Source organism: Salvelinus sp. IW2-2015, linkage group LG15, assembly GCF_002910315.2.
Source record: "Salvelinus sp. IW2-2015 linkage group LG15, ASM291031v2, whole genome shotgun sequence".
Lineage (NCBI taxonomy): Eukaryota > Metazoa > Chordata > Actinopteri > Salmoniformes > Salmonidae > Salvelinus > Salvelinus sp. IW2-2015.
This window is the reverse complement of record NC_036855.1, coordinates 41551721-41578696: the sequence shown is the minus strand read 5'-3', so window position 1 is coordinate 41578696 and position 26976 is coordinate 41551721. Positions and strand designations below refer to the sequence as shown.

Here is a 26976-nt window from a genome sequence, read left to right as displayed (position 1 = left end):
CGTCGCACGTGCCCAAGAGAGGTTAATGAAGTCGTAAGATGTCTAGCTAGTAATTTGTTATGCTAACAAGGTAGCAAGAAGTTGCGTAGCAACTTCCAGTAGACAGGCGAAGCGCTAGTACTCTCAACTGAAAGTTTACCATTCATTGACAGTATATTAAAAATGAACTAATAGTATATAGTATGTAGTATATACTCATTAAGTATGTAGTATACAGTATGTTAGTATGGGTATTTGAACACAGTTTATGATCTGTAATCCTAATTCTGTCTATCATTTTCTGTTTCTACTTCAACAAAAATTAAATATTAGCCTGTTACCCCTGTGTAATTAATTAGCTTTTTTCATAATTTTCTGTAAAATACAGCAGAGAAAAGATTGTTGTTCATTCTCTGATATTCAACCGGAAGGCACTTCTTTCGCTGTCATTGAAGTGTCACTGTTTTAAACTTACCAACATGTCCCTATAGAAGAATGCAACATTTCTATCCATCTTTCCAGCAAGAAAACTATCGTTGCGTCTATAATATACTGTACCATGGGGTTTTATACTGTATATTTAAATACTGTATTCTCAACATAGCTCGTTCTAATATTTCAAATACTGTTCATTGCATTTTAGTTACACTGTTTATACACACCACATATCTATTTATATACTGGTAGCTTGACATAGATAGCGCACTCTAATATATTTACTGCTGTACATACTGTATCATTCTTAGTACATCTTGCGTAAATTTATCCGGTGTATATACGAATAGATTGCATTACTGTTATAATGCTTTTTGGGTTGTCAATTGGATTTGTTCCAACATTTCTTGATTTCTTTTACATTTAGATTTTTTTGTGTACTTGTTTGACAATTTTGCTGCATTGTTAGGAGCTAGTAACATAAGCATCTTGCTGCACCTGGTATAACATCTGCTAAACTGTGTACGCAAGCAATAAACTTTTATGTGAACATAAAAATATTGTCTCAATTACATTGTGTAATCTATTGACGGTCCCTAACTACCCCCAGAGATAGGCTATCCAAAGTCAAACCAACTTTGCCTTGGTCGCACACCAGTCGGCTAAAGCTAATTGTCAGAATAATTGGTCTAACTCTTCCTACCTGCAAAAACACACCTGAGACACCGACATCAAACCACACACAGAAACTAACTCACGTTTGAATTCAGTCATGGTAGTGTTAATTAATTCTTCAAATCTAAAACGAGGCCAGCGTTTTCTGTGATATGAATGAGATGAAATAGAAATAAACATAAAAGCTAATTGACCAACTGAGCTTGATTGCATTTAGATGAATATATTTGAGGCATTTAGCAGACGCTCCAATCCAGAGGAACAATAAGCACATTCAATTGAGGAAGGTGAAACAACAACCACATAGTAAAACCTTGATTGGATGTGTGCGCAGAGGTCGACAACAACACAGCTTTTACAGCCAGTGTGAGACTTATTATAGAGCTGCACACAGGGGCCCATTTCTCTCCAGCTCCATCAACTTTCCAGCTAGTAAACATATGGTGGGTGATTCCTCACCACTGTAGATTCTGCTAAACAAGATCCCCCATGTGCACCAATAAGCTCATTCCCCCAAGACCTGAATGTGCGCTGATAAATATATATTCCCCCTGGAGCGGTGGAGTCCAGATGGAACTAAATGAGACCTGCAAGGCAGATAACATGTAACATGTAACATGCAGTTGCACACACCCACATTCGAGAGCACACACAGATCAGGTAACAAGCCACTGTTCAGTCACTTAAGAGTCAAACCAGCAACAATTTGCAACAACATCCAGAGGAGTCCTGAGGGACATCAGGTAACTTCGCTACTCTCCACAATCCTATATCTACATGTCTACGCTCCTGCTCTTTATGCATCTGCCTTCCTCTTCTCGCTACCTCCTATTTGGATCGATTCTCCCCTCCTCTTTTTAAAACAAATAAATAAATTGCAGTTCCTGAAGCAGAGGTGATGTAAGATCCTCTCCCACACACACACAAACACTAACGAGCAGCTCCATTATATTAGCATTATAGATCAATTCTACCTCCCCCAATTATACTCCCTCTTCTAGCTCCCAGTCTCTCTCTAGGGCCTACTCTACGTATGGAAAACAAACTATCACAGCGCGCTCACACTCACACACACACACACACACACACACACACACACACACACACACACACACACACACACACACACACACACACACACACACACACACACACAAAAAACACCCACACACATCACCAATAAGCTTTATTGCAGGCCATAACTTAGTGATTTGGATGGCGTCTGACATCAAACCCCACTGGAGGTGTTGACTCAGCTCTATGGGGTACAGGGGGAGGGAGGTGTGTGTGTATTGAAAAGTGTATATAGCACTATGTTACCAGTGGAGCCAGGGAGACATATGTCAGGAAGGCCAAAACACACCGTGCCGACGAACGTCTAAAAGCAGTGGGTGGCTGCAGTGTTCGCAATCACCATGTGTGTGGTGATTTAACATGTAGATTCGTCAAGATTGAACAGAAAATGACCGCTGGTCAGAGAAGATAGGATGGCCACCCAGTGCTTTTTACCGTTCATCAGCACGGTGTGTTTTGGCCTTTACACTTACAGTCAAGTGAAGTAACTATAGTGAAGAAAATAACACCCTCCTTACAATCAAACATTGGGGAGGTTTGATAATGCTGTGGGGTTACTTTGCTGCCTCTGGTACTGGGGGCCTTGAACATAAGCAAGACATGAAACCAACAGATTATCAAGGTGTTTTGGATTGCAATGTTCAACCCATTCCAAAACCCAGTCCAAAAACTGGGTCTCCTTTGAATTTCGTGGGTCTCTCAGCAGGACAACAACCCCAAACACACATAAAAAGCACACAGTGTTGGTCCAAGGGCTATGTAATCAAGTACTAGCTCAGGGGTGCCAATAATTCTACCAATACCATTTGTTTTTATTTTCCAAATTTAAATTGTAAATTCTATAAAAAACAATTGGTTCTGTAATGTTGAAAATCCAATTACAGGTAGCGGGGTGGTTAGAGCATTAGGCCAGTAACCGAAAGGTTGCTGGATCGAATCCCAGAGCAGACAAGGTAAACATCTGTCGTTCTGCCCCTGAACAAGGCAGTTAACCCACTCACCCCGGTAGGCCATCATTGTAAATAAGAATTTGTTCTTAACTGACTTGTCTAGTTAAATAAAGAAAAAAATATAGATATATTTCTACTTATTTTAGAAGAAAAAATGTGCAAGGGTGCCACAATATTACGTCGTAATTGTATCTAAAGCAAAAAAAAGGAGTCTTGTTGTGGAAGTATGCTCATTCAACGACTAGGATAGGATAATAGGATGACATACAGATGCATGCATGCACACACACACACTCACATCTCTGATGAAGTACTCCAGAGCAGCATAGGCGATAGCTGTCCCGTCGTGGGTGCTGGTGCCCCGCCCCAACTCGTCCAGGATGACCAATGACCTCTCGGTTGCCCGGGTGACAATTTCCGAGGCTTCCGTCAGCTCCTCCATGAATGTGCTCCGGCCCTTATAGATGCTGTCAGACGCCCCCATTCTACCAACACACACACACACATTAATTATGCTTTCAGACGTTCCCATCCTACAGACCAATAACACACAGGAGAGAAGAATTTTTAAATGAAACGTGTCTACTCATTTTATTTCTACATTTTACAGGCAGAGAGGAGGAACACAGCTTTAGGGTGTTTGTGTGTGTGTGAGTGTGTTCACAAGGCAGTGAAAAGACAGAACAGTTTGTATTTGTACTAATACCTATACTTGTTGGACCTGTGTGACACCAATAGCCTACTGTCCATTAATAACAACACACAATCTCCTTGCACAATCTTGAACCCCCTCCTACAGACTCTGACTCAACTCAACTCACAGCACAAAAACTGAACCGAGAAGAGAGAAAAGAGAGGGATTGAGAGGGGGACACACACAGGTACATTACATGACCAAAAGTACGTGGACACCTGCTCGTCGAACATCTGATTCCAAAATCATGGGCATTGATATGGAGTCAGTCCCCCCTTTGCTGCTATAACAGCCCCCACTCTTCTGGGAAGGAATTCCACTAGATGTTGGAACATTGCTGTAGGGACTTGCTTCCATTCAGCCAAATAAGCATTAGTGAGGTCGGGCACTGATGTTGGGCGATTAGGCCTGGCTCGTATTCGGCTTTCCAATTCATAAATAAAAATAATAATAGGCTATTCAGCTGGCTCAGTGATGCCATGTAGATAACATGCCAGAGCAAACTGTGTGGTCTTATATTTCTAAATAAAACAATGAAACTAATATTTTGGATACTTTCATATTCTGTGGCTGTACGGACTGGCACTCACTCACAAAGTAAGGAGCTGTTATCTGCGTTTCACCAGACCATAAGCATCTGTGGACATCATGGCTGTCTTGGAGTTTCCTCTCGTTTAGGGAGTGATTTTCTGCTGATTCGCTGTACGCATTCATTCCTTTATTTATTCTGTTTCACTTCCTCCATTATTTAATTATTTATTCTCTTGATTAGGCCTCCAGAATAGAGGCAGTTTGCCAGTGAAAACTCAGAGTCTAAGCGAAGCCAGATGGGTTGTAGGACCCTCCATGCCGTGCTCTGCCACCCACCCACCCGAAAGCCATTCCATGCCACCTCTGTCCACACTTCCAACAGAACAGACGCCAGTGGAACATTGGAAGACTTGCCCTTTACACAACAACCATGCCCTTCACACAAAACATCCCCGTCAATCCAGCTATGAAACATTCAGGGCTGGGTATGGGTGAATGGACCATGATGAGCCTACTCGTGGACTAAAAACACTTTCAATAGAGAGTACATTGAAGAATGGTTTCCCAGCCACAGATTAAGCCTAGTCTTAAAAGCAGACTCAATGTAGAATCTCAGCTGAAAATGCTTTTTTAGTCCAGGATTAGGCAGAATCTGTGTCACAGAAACAGCCCCTTAAAGTCTACATAGATTGAAGGGGTCTGTTACCTCTGGAGTAAGCTTATCCTCACTCTGGGATCAATCATCCCTACTACTAAACTGTCTTTAGAAACAGAGGTCTATCAGTCCCTCCAGCATTTCACAACATTTTTGTATTATATTTGAGGGTTGATGGCTCACCTCTCTAACCGCCAGGCTACTTGTCAACCGGTAATAGTGCGGTGATTTTTCAAATCTGCATAAAATGCGGGAAATTGTTGATTTATTTAATTGATCACAAAATCCTGGAGAGACTAGTCTATCGTGTTTCTGCTGCTAAGGGATTGACTACGTGTGGATCTTCTGATGCTCAAAGTCCATGCAGGCTGCATCTAAAGCACTGCGTCAGAGAGATGCTACAATACAGACTGCAGAATCAAGACATGAAAACCATTTTGACATAATATATGACATGAAAACAGAGAAGAGGAGATAGGAGACATCAGAGAACAAATAGTAATGGCTGGTTTGAATGTACGGTCGAAGTAAGGTCCTTTTCAAACAGCTTTCTACATTTCATTTCCTCTGCGGTTTCCATAACAACAGTGAGGAAAAGAGAAAATATGCTCCATAACCTTCAGATTCAATATGTCCATCAGCACTCAAATACCATCAGCCATGAACGCACAAACAACGAGACACATACACACTCTCCAACCAAGGGAACACTCTGGTGAACTCTGTTGAGGAGGAAACAGATGATGTCATCTCATCTCCCTAACTAAAATAGCATTCTCTCTGTCCTTTTCAACACACACACACACAAAGTGTGAGATAAAGAGAGGGATGAGACTGGCAGAGGAGGATGGAGGAATCTACCTTTTCTCTTTCAGTCATCTTAGAGGAGTGTATATTCATGAGTTTATTATCCAGATAAAGCATAATCTTTCTCCCTCTCTCCAAAATACTTAATTGTAAATGGCCATACAGCATATCTTATTTATAGTCTAGGAGAGAGAGAATGAGAAAGGGATGTAGGAGAGAGAAAGAGAAGAAGAAAAGTGGGAACATGTGAGTGTTGGTACTAGAGGAAACATCAGCTACTTCTACAGGGCAGTACTTCAGAACAGAGGGGGAGAGAAATGGGGAGAAAAAGAGAGCGGGAAGAGAAAAAGCATCAGAGAGACCCTCATACTACAAGTATTGCTGTGCTTTAAAGACTGGCAGAGCTATGATCTACAGCCGTAGTACATAGATAGCCTTTTATACCCTACGAAAAACTGTACTGTTCTTTACGCCCACAACACACACACACACACACACACACACACACACACACACACACACACACACACACACACACACACACACACACACACACACACACACACACACACACACACACACACACACACACACACACACACACACACACACACACACACACACACACACACACACACACACTCTCTCTCTCTCTCTCTCTCTCTCTCTCTCTCTGCCTGTAAATTAGCCAAAGTGGCGCTCAGAGGAGCGATCCACATGCCAAAGCAGCAGCTACTCTTCCTGGGGTCCAGCAAAATGAAGGCAGTTTATACAATTTTAAAAACATTACAATACATTCACAGATTTTACAACATACTGTGTGCCCTCAGGCCCCTACTCCACCACTACCACATATCTACAGTACTAAATGTGTATGTAAATGTGCGTATGTTATGGTGTGTGTGTGTGTGTGTGTGTGTGTGTGTGTGTGTGTGTTTGTGTGTGTGTGTGTGTGTGTGTGTGTGTGTGTGTGTGTGTGTGTGTGCATGTGTCTGTGCCAATGTTTGTGTTGCCCAGTCCCCGCTGATCCATAAGGTATTCTTTTATCTGTTTTTTAAATCAGATTTTACTGCTTGCGTCAGTTACTTGATGTGGAATAGAGTTCCATGTAGTCATGGCTCTATGTAGTACTGTGTGCCTCCCATAGTCTGTTCTGGACTTGGGGACTGTGAAGAGACCTCTTGTGGCATGTCTTGTGGGGTATGCATGGGTGTCCGTGTGCCAGTAGTTTAGCTGTGTGCCAGTAGTTTAGACAGACAGCTCGGTGCATTCAACGTGTCAATACCTATCAAAAATAAAAGTAGTGATGAAGTCAATCTCTCCTCCACTTTCAGCCAGGAGAGATTGACATGCATATTATTAATATTAGCTCTCTGTGTACATTCAAGGGCCAGCCGTGCTGCCCTGTTCTGAGCCAATTGCAATTTTGTGGCACCTGACCACACGACTGAACAGTAGTCCAGGTGCGACAAAACAATGGCCTGTAGGACCTGCCTTGTTGATAGCCTTGTTGATAGTGTTGTTAAGAAGGCAGAGCATTGCTATATTATAGACAGACTTCTCCCCATCTTAGCTACTACTGCATCAATATGTTTTGACCATGACAGTTCACAATCTAGGGTTACTACAAGCAGTTTAATCATCTCAACTTGCATAATTTCCACATTATTTATTACAATATTTAGTTTAAGTTTAGGGTTCAGTGAGTGTTTTGTTCCAAATACAATGCTTTAAGTTTTAGAAATATTTAGAGATAACTTCTTCCTTGCCACCCACGCTGAAACTAACTGCAGCTCTTTGTTGAGTGTTGCAATCATTTCAGTCGCTGTAGTAGCTGACGTGTATAGTGTTGAGTCATCCACATACATAGACACTCTGGCTTTACTCAGTGGCATGTCGTTAATAAAAATTGAAAAAAGCAAGGGGCCTAAACAGCTACCCTGGGGAATCCCTGATTCTAACTGGATTATATTTGAGAGGCGTCCATTAAATAACACCCTCTGTGTTCTGTTAGACAAGTAACTCTTTATCTACATTATAGCAGGGGGTGTAAAGCCATAACACATACTTTTTCCAGCAGCAGACTATGATCGATAATGTCAAAAGCTGCACTGAAGTCTAACAAGACAGCCCCCACAATAATTTTATCGTCAATCATCAGTCATTTGTGTAAGTGCTGTGATTGTTGAGGGTCCTTCCCTATAAGCATGCTGAAATTCTGTTCTGTCGATTTGTTTACTGTGAAACAGCATTGTATCTGGTCAAACCAATTTTTCCCCAGAAGTTTACTAAAGGTTGGTAACAGGCAGATTGGTCGGCTATTTGAGTCAGTAAAGGGGGCTATATTATTCCTTAGCTTCCCTCCAGGCCTGAGGGCACACGCTCTCTAGTAGGCTTAAATTGAAGATGTGGCAAATAGGAGTGGCAATATTGTCTGCTATTATCCTCAGTCATTTTCCATCTAGATTGTCAGACCCCGGTGGCTTGTCATTGTTCATAGGCAACAATAATTTTTTCACCTCTTCCATACTGACTTTACGGAATTCAAAAGTACAATTCTTGTCTTTCATAATTTGGTCCGATATACTTGGATGTGTAGTGTAAGCGTTTGTTGCTGGCATGTCATCCCTAAGTTTGCTTATCTTGCCAATGAAATAGTCATTAAAGGAGTTTGCAATATCAGTGGGCTTTGTGATGAGTGAGCCATCATTCATAAATGAAGGAGCCGATTTGGCTTTTTTCCCCAAAATTTAATTTAAGGTGCCCCAAAGCTTTTTACTATCATTCTTTACATAATTTATCTTTGATTCATAGTGTGGTTTATTTTTATTTAGTTTAGTCACATGATTTCTTAATTTGCAGTACGTTTGCCAATCAGCTGGGCTGCCAGACTTAGTTGCCATAGCTTTTGCCTCATCCCTCTCAACCATACAATTTTTCAATATCTCATCAATCCAAGGGGATATAACAGTTTTTACAGTCATTTTCTTAACTTCTCTAGGATAGGGGGCAGCAAATTCACTATTGGATAAATAGCGTGCCCAGTTTCAACTTCCTTCTACTCATCCCCAGAATATAAGATATGCATATTATTAGTAGATTTGGATAGAAAACACTCTGAAGTTTATAAAACTGTTTGAATCATGTCTGTAAGTATAACAGAACTTATGTAGCAGGCAAAACCCKGAGGACTAACCATAATTTCTTTTTTTTTTAAGTCACTGTCTGTTCAATGAGCTTTCATTGGAATACTGGATTTCTAATCACCCTGTTTTCAGTTCCTACCGCTTCCACTGGATGTCACCACTCTTTGGAAATAGGTTGAGGTTATTCCTTTGTGCAATGAAGAAGTCAGGCCACCTGGAAACAGTGTAATGTCATGTGTACTGTTTGAGAGTTGCGCAAGACTAGAAAAGTAGCGTTAGTTTGTTGATCTCCTGTATTGAAAACAGATAGACCAGTCTTCAATTTGATCGATTATTAACGTTTACAAATACCTTTAGTTGTATTACAAAAGTAGTTTGAAATGTTTTGGCAAAGTTTAGAGGTAATTTTTTATATATTTTGTAGTGACTTTGCGCAAATTGGAAGATGTTTTTTTCTGGATCAACCGCGCCAAATAAATGGACAATTTGGATATACATGTCACACCCTGGCCTTAGTTATCTGTGTTGTCATTATTATTTTAGTTAGGTCAGGGTGTGACATGGTGAAGTATGTGTGTTGGTTTGTCTAGGGGTTTGTAGGTTTAATGGGGATATGTCTGGTCTAGGTGTTTGTATGTCGATGGCTGCCTAGATTGGTTCTCAATTAGAGACAGCTGTGGTTTATTGTCTCTAATTGGGAGCCARATTTAAGGCAGCCATGGGCATCATGTGTTTGTGGGTAATTGTCTATGTTGAACGTTTGTTGCTTGTCCATGCACTTACGTCATTTAGCTTCACGGTCTTTTGTTGTTTGGTTTGTTTTGTGTATAGTGTTCGTTTTCGTGTTTTTCCTATCTTCTAATAAAAGAAGATGTATTTTGCACACGCTGCGCCTTGGTCCACTCTTTCACCTCAAGACGATCGTGACAGAATTACCCAGAGGAACCAGGACTCGTGGACTTGGGAGGAAATATTGGACGGAAAGGGACCCTGGGCTCAACCAGGAGATTATCGCCGCCCCAAAGCTGAGCTGGAGGCAGCGAAAGCAGAGAGGCGGCGATATGAGGAGGCAGCACGGAAACAAGGCTGGAAGCCCGTAAGTCAAACCCCAAAAATTTCTTGGGGGGGGGGGCTCTCGGTAGTTTAGTTGGGTCAGTCGGAGACGTGAGCCAACTCCTCCTGCTTACCGTAGGGAGCCGGTGAGGGCGGATTTGGAGGTGAGCGAAGCAGAGACAGTAAAGGAGTTAATGGAGAAATTGGAGGAGAGAGTTATGAGGATGTACTGGTTTGGTGCATGAGGCACAGCATCCGTCGAATGAACGTGTTGGTGAGTTAATGTCACCGGGAACAGCTCTCCATACTCGTCCTGAGGAGCGTGCTAGCCGTCTGGTGAAGACAGTGCCTACAGCACGCACAAAGCCTCCTGTGCGTCTCCAGAGTCCTGTGCGTCCTGTTACTGCTCTCACTACGCCTGTGTGGGTGTTCCCAGCCCAGTACCACCAGTGCTGACACCACACACCAGGCTTCCAGTGCGTCTCCAGAGCCCTGTTCCTCCTCCACGCACTCTCCCTGTGGTGCGTGTCTCCAGCCCAGTGCCTCCAGTCCCGGCACCACGCACCAAGCCTCCTGTGCGTCTCCAGAGCCCTGTACGCACTGATCCTTCTCCCCGCACTCGTCCTGAGGTGCGTGCCCTCAGCCCGGTACCACCAGTTCCGGTACCACGCACCAGTCCTATAGTGCGCCTTGAGAACTCAGTGTGCCTGTCCCTGCTCCCCGCACTAGCCTTGAGGTGCGTGTCTCCAGTCCGGGGACCACCAGTTCCGGTACCACGCCCACAGCCTCATGTGCGTCTTCAGAGCCCTGTGCCTCCTCCACGCACTAGCTCTATGGTGCGTGTCTCCAGCCCTTTACCACCAGTGCCTACACCACGCACCAAGCCTCCTGTGTGTCCCCAGAGTCCTGTGTGTCCTGTTGCTGCTCCCCGCACTAGCCCTGAAATGCTGTTCCTCAGCCCGGTACCACCAGTTCCGGCACCACGCACTAGGCCTAATGTGTGTCCCCAGGGTCCAGCAGCCCTGTTCCCTCTCCCCGCACTAGCCCTGAGATGCGTGTCCTCAGCCCGATACCTCCAGTTCCGGCACCACGCACCAGGCCTACAGTGGCGTCTCAGCCGGCCAGAGTCGCGTCTGCCCAACGGTGCCTGAACTGGCCGTCTGCCCAACGGCGCCTGAACTGCTCGTCTGCCCAACGGCGCCTAACTGCCCGTCTGCCCAACGGCGCCTGAACTGCCCGTCTGCCCAACGCGCGCTTGAACTGCCCGTCTGCCCACAGGCGCCTGAACTGCCCGTCTGCCCAACGCCGTCTGAACTGTCCGTCTGCCAAGCAGAACTGCCCGTCTGTACTGAATATTCAAAGCCGCCCGTCTGTACTGAGCCTGCAAAGCCGCCCGTCTGCCATAGACCTGCAAAGCCGCCCGTCTGCCATGAGCCTTCAGAGCCGTCCGCCAGACAGGAGCCGCTAGAGCCTTCCGCCACACAGGAGAACCGCCAACAGAGCCTTCCGCCAGACAGATCAGCCAGAGCCTTCCGCCAGACAGGATCAGCCAGAGCCTTCCGCCAGACAGGATCAACCAACACCACAGCAACCTTCCGCCAGCCATGAGCAGCCAGAGCCTTCCGCCAGCCATGAGCAGCCAGAGCCTTCCGCCAGCCATGAGCAGCCAAGCCTTCCGCCAGCCATGAGCAGCCAGATCCGTCAGCCAGCATGGCAGCCAGATCCGTCAGCCAGCCATGAGCAGCCAGATCCGTCAGCCAGCCATGAGCAGCCAGATCCGTCAGCCAGCCATGAGCAGCCAGATCCGTCAGCCAGCCATGAGCCGTCCAGCCAGGATCCGCCAGAGCCGTCCAGCCAGGATCCGCCAGCCAGCCAGGATCCGCCAGAGCCAGCCAGCCAGGATCCGCCATTTAGTCCGGGCTGCCCCTTACCTGGTGCTGCCCTTAGCCTGGTGCTGCCCCTTAGCCTGGTGCTGCCCCTTAGCCTGGTGCTGCCCCTTATCCTGGGCGTCCCCTTATCTGGTGCGTCCCCTTATCCTGGTGCTGCCCCTTATCCTGGTGCTGCCCTTATCCTGGTGCTGCCCCTTAGTCCGGTGCTGCCCTTAGTCCGGTGCTGCCCCTTAGTCCGGTGCTGCCCCTTAGTCCGGTGCTGCCACTTAGTCCGTGTGCTGCCCCTTAATCGAGTGGGGTTAAGTTGGAGGGTGGTCATTTGGAGGAGGCTACGAAAGCGGTAGTGACTATGGTGGGTGGGGACCACGACCGCTGCCAGAGCCGCCACCGTGGACAGACGCCCACCCAGACCCTCCCCTAGACTTTATGCTGGTGCGCCCGGAGTTCGCACCTTAAGGGGGGGGGGGGGGGGTTGTGTCACACCCTGGCCTTAGTGTTGTCATTATTATTTTAGTTAGGTCAGGGTGTGACATGGTGAAGTATGTGTGTTGGTTTGTCTAGGGGTTTGTAGGTTTAATGGGGATATTTCTGGTCTAGGTGTTTGTATGTCGATGGCTGCCTAGATTGGTCTCAATTAGAGACAGCTGTGGTTTATTGTCTCTAATTGGGAGCCATATTTAAGGCAGCCATGGGCATCATGTGTTTGTGGGTAATTGTCTATGTTGAACGTTTGTTGCTTGTCCATGCACTTACGTCATTTAGCTTCACGGTCTTTTGTTGTTTGGTTTGTTTTGTGTATAGTGTTCGTTTTCGTGTTTTTCCATCTTCTAATAAAAGAAGATGTATTTTGCACACGCTGCGCCTTGGTCCACTCTTTCACCTCAAGACGATCGTGGACAATACACTGCTCAAAAAAATAAAGGAACACTAAAATAACACATCCTAATCTGAATGAATAAATATTCTTATTAAATTTTTCTTGACATAGTTGAATGTGCTGACAACAAAATCACACAAAAATGATCAATGGAAATCAAATTTATCAACCCATGGAGGTCTGGATTTGGAGTCACACTCAAAATTAAAGTGGAAAACCACACTACAGGCTGATCCAACTTTGATGTAATGTCCTTAAAACAAGTCAAAATGAGGCTCAGTAGTGTGTGTGGCCTCCACGTGCCTGTATGACCTCCCTACAAACGCCTGGGCATGCTCCTGATGAGGTGGCGGATGGTCTCCTGAGGGATCTCCTCCCAGACCTGGACTAAAGCATCCGCCAACTCCTGGACAGTCTGTGTGCAACGTGGCGTTGTGGATGGAGTGAGACATGATGTCCCAGATGTGCTCAATTGGATTCAGGTCTGGGGAACGGGCGGGCCAGTCCATAGCATCAATGCCTTCCTCTTGCAGGAACTGCTGACACACTCCAGCCACATGAGGTCTAGCATTGTCTTGCATTAGGAAGAACCCAGGGCCAACCGCACCAGCATATGGTCTCACAAGGGGTCTGAGGATCTCATCTCGGTACCTAATGGCAATCAGGCTACCTCTGGCGAGCACATGGAGGGCTGTGCGGCCCCCCAAAGAAATGCCACCCCACACCATGACTGACCCACCGCCAAACCGGTCATGCTGGAGGATATTGCAGGCAGCAGAACGTTCTCCACGGCATCTCCAGACTCTGTCACGTCTGTCACATGTGCTCAGTGTGGAACCTGCTTTCATCTGTGAAGAGCACAGGGCGCCAGTGGCGAATTTGCCAATCTTGGTGTTCTCTGGCAAATGCCAAACGTCCTGCATGGTGTTGGCTGTAAGCACAACCCCCACCGTGGGACGTCGGGCCCTCATACCACCCTCATGAGCCTGTTTCTGACCGTTTGAGCAGACACATGCACATTTGTGGCCTGCTGGAGGTCATTTTGCAGTGCTCCTCCTGCTACTCCTTGCACAAACGGAGGTAGCGATCCTGCTGCTGGGTGTTGCCCTCCTACGGCCTCCTCCACGTCTCCTGATGTACTGTCCTGTCTCCTGGTAGCGCCTCCATGCTCTGGACACTACGCTGACAGACACAGCAAACCTTCTTGCCACAGCTCGCATTGATGTGCCATCCTGGATGAGCTGCACTACCTGAGCCACTTGTGTGGGTTGTAGACTCCGCTCATGCTACCACTAGAGTGAAAGCACCGCCAGCATTCAAAAGTGACCAACACATCAGCCAGGAAGCATAGGAACTGAGAAGTGGCTGTGTCACCACCTGCAGAACCACTCCTTTATTGGGGGTGTCTTGCTAATTGCCTATAATTTCCACCTGTTGTCTATTCCATTTGCACAACAGCATGTGAAATTTATTGTCAATCAGTGTTGCTTCCTAAGTGGACAGTTTGATTTCACAGAAGTGTGATCGACTTGGAGTTACATTATGTTGTTTAAGTGTTCCCTTTATTTTTTTGAGCAGTGTATATGGACGGAATTAATCGAACAAAAGGACCATTTGTGATGTTTATGGGACATATTGGAGTGCCAACAAAAGAATCTCGTCAAAGGTAAGGCATGATTTATATTTTATTTCTGCGTTTTGTGTCGTGCCTGCAGTGTTGAAATATGCTACACTCTCTTTGTTTACTGTTGCGCTATCATCAGATAATAGCATCTTATGCTTTCGCCGAAAAGCCTTGGTAATGAAATCATCAACATGTATTGATCATATCTTTACTAATACTGCAGAAATTGGTTTGAAAGCAGTATCCAAATCCATCGGATGTAGTGATCACAATATAATAGCCATATCTAGGAAAACCAAAGTTCTAAAGGCTGGGCCTAATATATTGTATAAGAGGTCATACAATAAGTTTTGTAGTGATTCCTATGTTGTTGATGTGAATAATATTTGTTGGTCCATGGTGTGTAATGGCGAGCAACACTTGACACATTTATTTCTTATCCCAGTTACTAATAAGCATCCACCTATTAAGAAAATGATTGTAAAAACTTAAATCCATCCTGCCTTGACCTGTCATTTGCCTGCCCCTATTTAAAAAATAAACTTTTGTTTCTTCAACACTGCACCTGGGTCATACCTTAAAATTTGATAGTACGAACTGGCTATGACTGACACAGCAGACTTGGACCATCTCCGCAACGACATCTCCTCCCAAGGAGCCACCATTGGTAGGCACGAGGAGTTGCTTTGCGGTCTGATGGAAGGGTTCCAGGCCGTGGCTTAACGTCACGACCTAGCATTGGACACATTGCGGGAGCAATTCCGTGGGTTGTCTACTAGGCAGCCATATCACGACGATAACATCCAAGCCCCTCAGTAACCCAGCTGGTAGCAGCACCGTCACCCCGGTTTCCCGGGAACCCTGCTTACCTACCCCAGAGCGCTTCAATGGAGAGTCGGGCACCGAACAGGGGTTTCTCGCTCAGTATTCCCTTGTCATGGAGCTGCAGCCGTCCTCCTTCCCCTCGGACCACTCTATGATAGCCTACCTCATCACGCTGATGTCCGGGAGGGCCCTCGCCTAGGCTGTGTCTAGAATTAAAACCATGTCTCACAGTCCTTTGTCTCATGTTTACAGTTTACAGTTTTCATACCTATCATACCCCCTTGCTCCTGTCTTGTCTATATTTCCTGTTTTCTAGTTTTCCCGGTGTTGAACTTTCTTCCTGCCCTGACCCTGCCTGCCATCCTGTACCTTTGCCCCACTACTCTGGATTACCGACTTCTGCCATCCCTAACCCTGAGCCTGCCTGCCATCCTGTACCTTTGCCCCACTATTCTGGATTACCAACATCTGCCTGATCTGACCCTGAGCCCACCTGCTGTTCCAGTGCCTTACACCTTCTCTGGATTATTGACTCCTGCCTGCCTTGACCTGTAGTTTGCCTGCCCCTGTTAAAAGAATAAACTTCTGTTTCTTCAACACTGTCTGCACCTGGGTCATACCTTAAAACGTGATAGTTTTGTTAGACTTCAGTGCAGCTTTTGACATTATCAATCATAGAAAGCCAGTGTGTCTATGTATGCGGATGACTGAACACTATACACATCAGCTACCACAGCGATTGAAATGACAGCAACACTTAACAAAGAGCTGCAGTTAGTTTCAGAATGGGTGGCAAGGAATACGTTAGTCCTAAATATTTCACAAACTAAAAGCATTGTATTTGGGAGAAATCATTCACTAAACCCTAAACCTCAACTAAATCTTGTAATGAATAATGTGGAAATTGGTCAAAACATATTTTCATAGTTAAAACATATTGATACAATAGTAGCTAGGATGGGGAGAAGTCTGTCTATAATAAAGCGCTGCTAAGCATTCTTAACGGCACTATTAACAAGGCAGGTGCTACAGGCCATAGTTTTGTTGCACCTGAAAATTGCAATTGGTTCAGAACAGGGCAGCACGGCTGGCCCTTGAATGTACACAGAGAGCTAATATTAATAATAAGCATGTCAATCTCTCCTGGCTCAAAGTGGAGGAGAGATTGACTTCATCACTACTTGTATTTGTGACATGTTGAATGCACCAAGCTGTCTGTTTGAACTACTGGCACACAGCTCGGACACCCATGCATACCCCACAAGACATGCCACAAGAGGTCTCTTCACAGTCCCCAAGTCCAGAACAGACTATGGGAGGCACACAGTACTACATAGAGCCATGACTACATGGAACTCTATTCCACATCAAGTAACTGACGCAAGCAGTAAAATTAGATTTATAAAACAGATAAAAATACAACTTACGGAACAGCAGGAACTGTAAAGCAACACAAACATAGACACGCATACAAAGAAACGATAACATGGATTTTTTAACATGGATTTTGTGTTATAGATATGTGGTAGTAGAGTAGAGGCCTGAGGAACCACACGTAATATGTTGTGAAATATTTTATGAATGTATTGTAATGTTTTTAAAATGTATAACAGCCTTCATTTTGCTGGACCCCTGGAAGAGTAGCTGCTGCCTTGGCAGCAGCTAATGGAGATCCATAATAAATACAAATATATACACATATGACTGGCTTTGCGAATGGAGGAACTGATAGATAAAGTGTGAGATAAAGAGAGGTATGAGACTGGCAGAGGTGGATGTAGGAATCAACCTTTTCGCTTTCAGTCATCTCTCACACATACACACGCGTAGGAATCGACACACGCCCAGCCACACCTACAAGCACACCCAGATACACACACGCCCAAATATACACCCACAAACACACCCACCCACACCTACAAACACACACACACACACACACCTACAAACACACACACACACACACCCTGTCGTTTACCGTCATTGCCCTCTCTTTGTGTTAACACGCTTAAACATGCGAAACACACAAACATCTGCAGGTGATTAGGGGTTTTCCCTATACCATAGCGTTCACACTGTTAAAATCGGGTAACACACACATTACCTGTGGTAGACACCAACACACACTCGGCTTGCAGAGGAACACAAAAGGATTACGGGAGATTGTGACTGTCACAATAACAATAACATCACATCTTTACGACCACACACACGCCTGTACGCCATGCACAAAAACACAAAAAACTGTGGGCAGTCATCGGGGCTATATACACGGCTAAGTGTGTCGATGTTGTGCACTCAAATGACATGCAAACAGAGACACCACATAAAGCCTAATTTATACTCTACGCATAACAAAAATATGTAGATGTGTGCACCCCGCAATTTATAACTTGATGCAAGTACGCAAGATTGTCATTTTGCGTGGATTGTTCATTAGTACTGTATGAATTAGGGAAAGTCTTCTTCTAACGCTGATGTGTGTTTGTTTGGCTGCCAGGCACTCAAGTTAACTTCTTATGGCTGCAGGGGCAGTATTGAGTAGCTTGGATGAAAGGTGCACAGAGGTGCCCATAGTAAACTGCCTGCTCCTCAGTCCCGGTTGCTAATATATGCATATTATTATTCGTATTGGATAGAAAACATTCTGAAGTTTCTAAAACTGTTTGAATTATGTCTGTGAGTATAACATAACTCATATGGCAGGCAAAAACCTGAGAAGTTCCACTTCCTGTTTAAATTGTTTCTGAGTTGGAAGATTTTCAACCAAGCTCTCATTGAAATTACAGCGAAATATTGATGAGTTTTCACTTCCTACGGCTTCCACTAGATGTCAACAGTCAATAGAACTTTGTCTGATGACTCTAATGTGAAGGGGGGCCGAAGGAGACAGGAATGAGTAATCACTGCCACGAGCTGACCATGCTTTCACATGCGCCTTCACATGAGGAGGACCTCCGTTCCACGGCTCTTCTGAAGTCAATCTAATTCTCCGGTTGGAACGTTATTCAAGATGTATGTTAACAACATTCTAAAGATTGATTCAATTCAGTACATCGTTTGACATGTTTCTACTGACTGTTACGGAACTTTTGGACATTTCGTCACGTTATAGTGGATGCGCTTTGTGACTTTGGAATTGTTTACTGCTAACGCGCTAACCAAAGTAGCTAATTGGACATAAATAACGGACATTATCGAACAAATCAAGCATTTATTGTGGACCTGGGATTCCTAGGACTGCATTCTGATGAAGTTCCTCAAAGGTAAGGAAACATTTATCATGTATTTTCTGGTTTCTGTTTACCCCAACATGGCGGCTAATTTGGCTATTGTTCTGAGCTCCGTCTCCGATTATTGCATGATTTGCTTTTTCCGTAAAGTTTTTTTGATATCTGACACAGCGGTTGCATTAAGGAGAGGTATATCTATAATTCCATGTGTATAACTTGTATTATCATCTACATTTATGATGAATATTTCTGTTGAAACGATGTGGCTATGCAAAATCACTTGATGTTTTTGGAACTAGTGAATGTAACGCGCCAATGTAAACTCAGATCTTTTGTTGTAAATATGAACTTTATCAAACAAAGCATGCATGTATTGTGTAACATGAAGTCCTATGAGTGTCATCTGATGAAGATAATCAAAGGTTAGTGATAAATTAATTAATTTTATGTCTATTTCTGGTTTTTGTGAAAGCTATCTTTCGCTGGAAAAATGGCTGTGCTTATAAATTCGCTTGTAGTGCTTTCGCTGAAAAGCATATTTGAAATCGGACACTTTGGTGGGATTAACAACAAGATTGTTCACAACAAGATTGTTCACTGGCTGCTGTCATATCGATCCCGGTAGCGGGATGCAGCCATAAGAAGTTAACAATATCAAAACAAAAGTAATCATTTATGTGGCCAATACTATCCGTAGAGGTGTGTTATTGTGCAATTTGTATATATATATCCAACACGATTTTAATATGTACCTTTCCGGTAGGGGCAGTGTTGGCCATGCAGTACTCAATATTGTCGTAAGTCTAATTTCACGAGAGAAAGACAAAGAGAAAAAGAAAGAAACACAGAGAGCGATGGAGAAAAATAAAGTCTGCTGTATTTGTATTTATTATGGATCCCAATGCTGTGCCTCTAATGTTGTCATGGCCACTATTCTTTCTGCTTTTGCCCAACAACAGAGAGAAAAGGAGAAACAATCTTATACCTCCTTTAGTCTCTCTCTGCTCACATGGTAGCATAAGTGGTGAAAAGAAACGCGCTCGCTTGTGTATGTGTGTGTGCGCGCACGTGTTTGAGAGGGAGAATAGTCTCTGGTCTCTCTCATATTACCTGGCAACCATTGAAGAGCTAAAAATGCCACCAGAACCACTCACAGTTGATTGCAGAACTAAGTTGCTAATGAGTTGATAATGGGCAACAGTCTGACAATGTGTCAATCAGTAATCACATTTACTGATATATAATTGGTTGTTAGTTTGTGTTTTTGTGTTGTGATGTGTGTGTGTGTTGTGTGTGTGTGTGTGTGTGTGTGTGTGTGTGTGTGTGTGTGTGTGTACCTGGTGTATATGCCATCCAGGATGCCCAGTCTTGCCTCTGTAGCTGGTAATATGATCCCACCTGGCCATGATGCTGACTAGCGCCACCTGGCGGATGTAGGAGCTCTACCCCCCATGTTAGGGCCTGTTATTATCAGATCCTCCTCCCGTCACCCTGAACAAACAGAGAGGGGGACAAAGTGTAAATAGCTAAGTGGTGTTATTTTTTTTATTGACACCCCTAAGCTAAAAGCCACCACCTCCGACACATAGCAGCTGAGAAAACAACTCTAATATTTAATTTTCATTTTCTTTCTCTTAAAATCATGTGACAATCACTTCTTCTACAAAACTGAATAGATCAAAATGCTGTGAATCGTGATATGTGGTTAAATGCACTTAACTAAATTACATTTTTTTTTTACCTTTATTTAACCAGGTAGGCAAATTGAGAACACGTTCTCATTTACAATTGCGACCTGGCCAAGATAAAGCAAAGCAGTTCGACACATACAACAACACATTTACACATGGAGTAAAACAAACATACAGTCAATAATACAGTGAAAAATAAGTCTATATACAATGTGAGCAAAGTGAGGTGAGTAAAGGAGGTGAAGGCAAACAAAATATATATATAAAAAAATACAAATATAAAAAGGCCATGGTGGCGAAGTAAATACAATATAGCAAGTAAAAACACTGGAATGGTTGGTTTGCAGTGAAGAAAGTGCAAAGTAGAGATAGAAATAATGGGGTGCAAAGGAGCAAAATAAATAAATAATACAGTAGTAAAGAGGTAGTTGTTTGGCTGAATTATAGATGGGCTATGTACAGGTGCAGTAATCTATGAGCTGCTCTGACAGCTGGTGCTTAAAGCTAGTGAGGAGATAAGTGTTTCCAGTTTCAGAGATTTTTGTAGTTCGTTCCAGTCATTGGCAGCAGAGAACTGGAAGGGAGGCGGCCAAAGGAAGAATTGGTTTTGGGGTGACCAGACAGATAACCTGCTGGAACGCGTGCTACAGGTAGGTGCTGCTATGGTGACCAGCGAGCTGAGATAAGGGGGACTTTACTAGCAGGGTATTGTAAATGACCTGGAGCCAGTGGGTTTGGCGACGAGTATGAAGCGAGGGCCAGCCAACGAGAGTGTACAGGTCGCAGTGGTGGGTAGTATATGGGGCTTTGGTGACAAAACGGATGCACTGTATAGACTGCATCCAATTTATTGAGTAGGGTTTTGGAGGCTATTTTGTAAATGACATCACCGAAGTCGAGGATTGGTAGATGGTCAGTTTACAAGGGTATGTTTGGCAGCATGAGTGAAGGATGCTTTGTTGCGGAATAGAAGCCAATTCTAGATTAACTTTGGATTGGAGATGTTTGATGTGAGTCTGGAAGAGAGTTTACAGTCTAACCAGTCTAACCAGACACCTAGGTATTTGTAGTTGTCCACACATTATAAGTCAGAGCCGTCCAGAGTAGTGATGTTGGACAGCGGCAGGTGCAGGCAGCGATCGGTTGAAGAGCATGCATTTAGTTTTACTTGTATTTAAGAGCAATTGGAGGCCACGGAAGGAGAGTTGTATGGCATTGAAGCTCGCCTGGAGGGTTGTTAACACAGTGTCAAAAGAAGGACCAGAAGTATACAGAATAGTGTCGTCTGCGTAGAGGTGGATCAGAGACTCACCAGCAGCAAGAGCGACATCATTGATGTATACAGAGAAGAGAGTCGGTCCAAGAATTGAACCCTGTGGCACCCCCATAGAGACTGCCAAGTCCGGACAACAGACTCTCCGATTTGACACACTGAACTCGATCAGAGAAGTAGTTGGTGAACCAGGCGAGGCAATCATTAGAGAAACCAAGGCTGTCGAGTCTCCGATGAGGATGTGGTGATTGACAGAGTCAAAAAGCCTTGCCAGGTCAATGAATACGGCTGCACAGTATTGTTTCCTATCGATGGCGGTTAAGATATCGTTTGGACCTTGAGCGTGGCTGAGGTGCACCCATGACCAGCTCTGAAACCAGATTGCATAGCGGAGAAGGTATGGTGGGTTTCGAAATGGTCGGTAATCTGTTTGTTGACTTGGCTTTCGAAGACCTTAGAAAGGCAGGGTAGGATAGATATAGGTCTGTAGCTGTTTGGGTTAAGAGTGTCCCCCCCTTTGAAGAGGGGGATAACCGCAGCTGCTTTCCAATCTTTGGGAATCTCAGACGACACGAAAGAGAGGTTGAACAGGCTAGTAATAGGGGTGGCAACTATTTCAGCAGATAGTTTTAGAAAGAAAGGGTCCAGATTATCTAGCCCGGCTGATTTGTAAGGGTCCAGATTTTGCAGCTCTTTCAGAACATCAGCTGACTGTATTTGGGAGAAAGAGAAATGGGGAAGGCGTGGGTGAGTAGCAGAGGGGAGGGCAGTGCTGTTGACCGGGGTAGGGGTAGCCAGGTGGAAAGCATGGCCAGCCGTAGAAAAATGCTTATTGAAATTCTCAATTATAGTGGATTTGTCGGTGGTGACAGTGTTTCCTATCTTCAGTGAGGTTGGAAGCTGGGAGGAGGTGTTCTTATTCTCCATGGACTTTACAGTGTCCCAGAACTTTTTTGAGTTTGTGTTGCAGGAAGAAAYTTTCTGCTTGAAAAAGCTAGCCTTGGCTTTTCTAACTGCCTGTGTATATTGGTTTCTAGCTTCCCTGAAAAGTTGCATATCACGGGGGCTGTTCGATGCTAATGCCATAGGATGTTTTTCTGTTGGTTAAGGGCAGTCAGGTCAGGAGAGAACCAAGGGCTATATCTGTTCCTGGTTCTAAATTTCTTGAATGGGGCATGCTTATTCAAGATGGTGAGGAAGGCATTTAAAAAAAATATCCAGGCATCCTCTTACATACAGTCTATGGAAGGGCAATTTAAATCATTAAATCATTTTGAATAATATCAATATTTTGGGAGGATATCTGGACAGTTTAAATAAATGTTTAAAAAAATATATTTTATTTTCCCTCAATTTTTTTGTTTTAAATGGAGACTTGCTCACACGACTTACGAGAGAGCCGGTGCGCTGCGCTTTGACAATCTGTGTGGCACGGAGAGAGAGAGAGCGAACGTAGCCAAACTGACTCACGCTAGTTAGTCAAACTTGTTGCTACCATAGGTTATCTATCATACCATCTTGTTTGAGAAGATATATAAAGCAAACTGGGCATTTGAACAACAGCATAAATACAGCTACAGTGAGCTCCAAAAGTATTGGGACGGTGACATTTTTTGTTTTGGCTCTGTACTTCAGCACTTTGGATTTGAAATTATGCACTTTAACCTCATAGTCATTGTATAATTTCAAATACAATGTGCTGGAGTACAGAGCTAAAACAACCAACAATGTGTCACTGTCCCAATACTTTTGGAGCTCACTGTATTTCACGTTTGCATGTCAAAAACAGAATGACCACTGCTGCATATGTTGCCACAGTTTTATTTTTTGTACTATTACCCCTTTTTCGCCCCAATTTCGTGATATCCAATTGGTAGTTACAGTCTTGTCCCCTCGCTGCAATTCCCATACGGACTTGGGAGAGGCGAAGGTCGAGAGCCATGTATCCCTCGAAACACAACCCTGCCATGCAGCACTGCTTCTTGACACACTGCTCTCTTAACCCGGATGTGAGCCGCACCAATGTGTCGGTGGAAACACCGTACAACTGGCGACAGTCTGCTTGCAGACGCCCGGCCCGCCACAAGGAGTCGCTGTAGCGCAGTGGGACAAGGACATCCCGACCGGCCAAACCCTCCCCTAACCCAGATGAAGCTGGGCGCCGCCTCATGGGTCTCCCGGTCACGGGAGCAGTGTGACACAGCCTAGGATCGAACCCTGGTCTGTAGTGATGCCTCGAGCACTGTGATGCAGTGCCGTAGACCGCTGCGCCACTCGGCAGGCCACATGCTGCCACTGTTTTGACAGATTCGATTATACTATTTAGAACGAGCAGCCAGCTCACATCACGAATGAACACAAGAGGGAGAACGCAACAAGTAAAAACATATTATATAACTAGGGCTAGCTAGCTAACAAAATGCCAAAGTGCGCAAAGCTGTCATCAAGGTGGCTACTTTGAAGAATCTCAAATATCAAATATATATCAATACACAGTGCATTCGGAAAGTATTCAGACCCCTGGACTTTTTTCAAATTTTGTTACGTTACAGACTTATTCTAAAATGTATTAGTTGTTTTTCCTCAAAAAGATAGGGGTCAAAATGATTGACACCCCTGTTTTCAATACTTCAACTTGCAAGGATAATGCCACTGAGCCTTTTTCTAAAATGTTTTATGAGATTGGGGAACACATTGGGAGGGATCCTAGACCTTTCCTCCATACAGAATCCTTCCAGATCCTTGATATCCTTCGTCTGCACTTATGGCGGTGACCCGTTCCTGTAGGTTCATGCTCTACAACATTCGCAGAGTACGACCCTGCCTCACACAGGAAGCGGCGCAGGTCCTAATCCAGCGCACTTGTCATCTCCCGTCTGGATTACTGCAACTCGCTGTTGGCTGGCTCCCTGCCTGTGCCATAAACCCCTACAAACTCATCCAGAACGCCGCAGCCCGTCTGGTGTTCAACCTTCCCAAGTTCTCTCACGTCACGCCGCTCCGCCGCTCTCTTCACTGGCTTCCAGTTGAAGCTTGCATCCGCTACAAGACCATGGTGCTTGCCTACGGAGCTGTGAGGGGAACGGCACCTCCGTACCTTCAGCTCTGATCAGGCCCTACACCAAACAAGGGCACTGCGTTCATCCACCTCTGGCCTGCTCGCCTCCCTACCTCTGAGGAAGTACAGTTCCCGCTCAGCCAGTCAAAACTGTTCGCTGCTCTGGCACCCCAATGGTGGAACAAACTCCCTCACGACGCCAGGTCAGCGGAGTCAATCACCACCTTCCGGAGACACCTGAAACCCCACCTCTTTAAGGAATACCTAGATAGGATAAAGTAACCCCCCCCCCCCCCCTTAAAAGAGTTAGATGCACTATTGTAAATGTGTTCCACTGGATATCATAAGGTGAATGCACCAATTTGTAAGTCGCTCTGGATAAGAGCGTCTGCTAAATGACTTAAATGTAAATGTAATGTAAATGGACAGCCCTCTTCAATTCAAACCACATGTCTTCAAAAGGGTTCAAGTCCGGAGACAGATAGCCATTGCAAAATGTTGATCTTGTGGTTAATTAACCATTTCTTTGTGGATGTGTACCTGTGCTTGGGGTTATTGTCTTGCTGGAAGAGCCACTTGTGGCTTGTATTAGTATAAAATAATATAATTTCCCAAATATATAGTATTTGTGATTTATATTACTGTATACAGTCTTTTTTGCCCATCTTTATCAAAGGTACCCATATTTTTTGACCTGACTGTATATCAATTGATATTCTGACTTTGAGCAGTTGTAAGCAGATTAATCAGGCAAAATTGTTTCTGCCTGGAAAGATTTAAGACCTTAGTAGCATAGTGGTTTAATCCTCAGTTCCACCCTATTGCAGAATCAAATGTCAATACATATTCAATCTTAATGTATAACGAATCGCAATATGTATTGAATAGGGTATGTATCGTGAAACGTATCGTATCGTGAGGTCCCTGTCCTACTATCTTACTATCCACCCTCTCATTGAATGTTATGACTTATGGACATGATATGAACATGATAATATTATGAACATGAATAAACAGTCCATAGAGAGTAATGACCATATGAGCACGAAGAAATAGATGCATTTCTTTTATCGCTCTATCTAGAGGGAGAGAATGAAAGAGAATAAGAGGGAAACTGAAATCCGTTTAACCTAATTTTTAACAGCATGTCACTTGTACAACTTGAGATGACAAAACTCAAAATCACCTTTATTCTACACACTGAAATGGACACAAGGCCCTCCCTCGCCCTCCCTTTGGCAAATCAGACCATAACTATATACTCCTGCTTACGAGCAAAAACTCAAACTGGAAGTACCAGTGACGCGCTCAATATGGAAGTGGTCCGATGGAGCAGATGCTAAGCTATAGGACTGTTTCGCTGACACAGACCGGAATATGTTCTGGAATTCACCCACATTATTCAACGGCTTCATTAATAAGTGCATTGATTACGTCCTCCCCACAGTGACTGTACATACTGTACATACACCAACCAGAAGCAATAGATTACAGGTAACATCCGCCAAGATAACCTGCCTAAATGAATATCGCTGCGTAGCACTCACATCTACAGTATAGCAATGAAATGCTTTGAAAGGCTGGTCATGGCTGACATCAACACCATCATCCCAGACACCCTGGACCCACTCTAATTCCCATACCGCCCCAACAAATCCACAGATGACTGGCCAGAAACAAAGACCTTTCTTCTGAAACTCGTCAGTCTATTCTTGTTCTGAGAAATGAAGGCTATTCCATGTGAGAAATTGCCAAGAAACTGAAGATCTCGTGCAACACTGTGTACTACTCCCTTCACAGAACAGCGCAAACTGGCTCTAACCAGAATAGAAAGAGGAGTGGGAGGCCCCGGTGCACAACTGAGCAAGAGGACAAGTACATTAGAGTGTCTAGTTTGAGAAACAGTCACCTCACAAGTCCTCAACTGGCAGCTTCAATAATAGTACCCGCAAAACACCAGTCTCAATGTCAACAGTGAAGAGGCGACTCCAGGATGCTGGCCTTCTAAGCAGAGTTGCAAAGAAAAAGCCATATTTCAGACTGGCCAATAAAAATAAAAGATTAAGATAGGCAAAAGAACACAGACACTGGACTGTCACGTGTGCTCCCTCTCCGGCATCTAGGTCACCAGGCCGCTCGTTAGGGCACACACCTGTCACCAGCGTTACACGCATAATGACACTCACCTGGACTCCATCACCTCCTTGATTACCTGCCCTTTATATGTCATTCCCTTTGGTTTATTCCCCAGTCATCATTGTTCCTGTTTCATGTGCGCTGTTTGTGTTTGTTTTGTTCATTTATTTATTCAAAGTATTCACTCCCTGAACTTGCTTCCCGACTCTCAGCGTACATTGTTACAGGACAGAGGAACTCTGCCTAGAAGGCCAGCATCCCGGAGTCGCCTCTTCACTGTTGACGTTGAGACTGGTGTTTTGTGGGTACTATTTAATGAAGCTGCCAGCTGTGATAACATAATTGCAAAAAGGGGTTTCTAATGATCAATT

The 26976-nt window shown here is 44.4% G+C and overlaps 1 protein-coding gene across 1 annotated transcript in view; it reads right to left on the bottom strand.

The window, feature by feature from the left end:
• The window catches only part of msh3 (mutS homolog 3 (E. coli)), a 121741-nt gene that overhangs the window by 15855 nt on the left and 78910 nt on the right, over positions 1-26976 (bottom strand). The window contains 5 exon segments of the mRNA XM_024002453.2: positions 3412-3598; positions 19785-19844; positions 19846-19891; positions 19894-19923; positions 19926-19938. Coding sequence (XP_023858221.1) covers positions 3412-3598; positions 19785-19844; positions 19846-19891; positions 19894-19923; positions 19926-19938 — 336 coding nt within the window.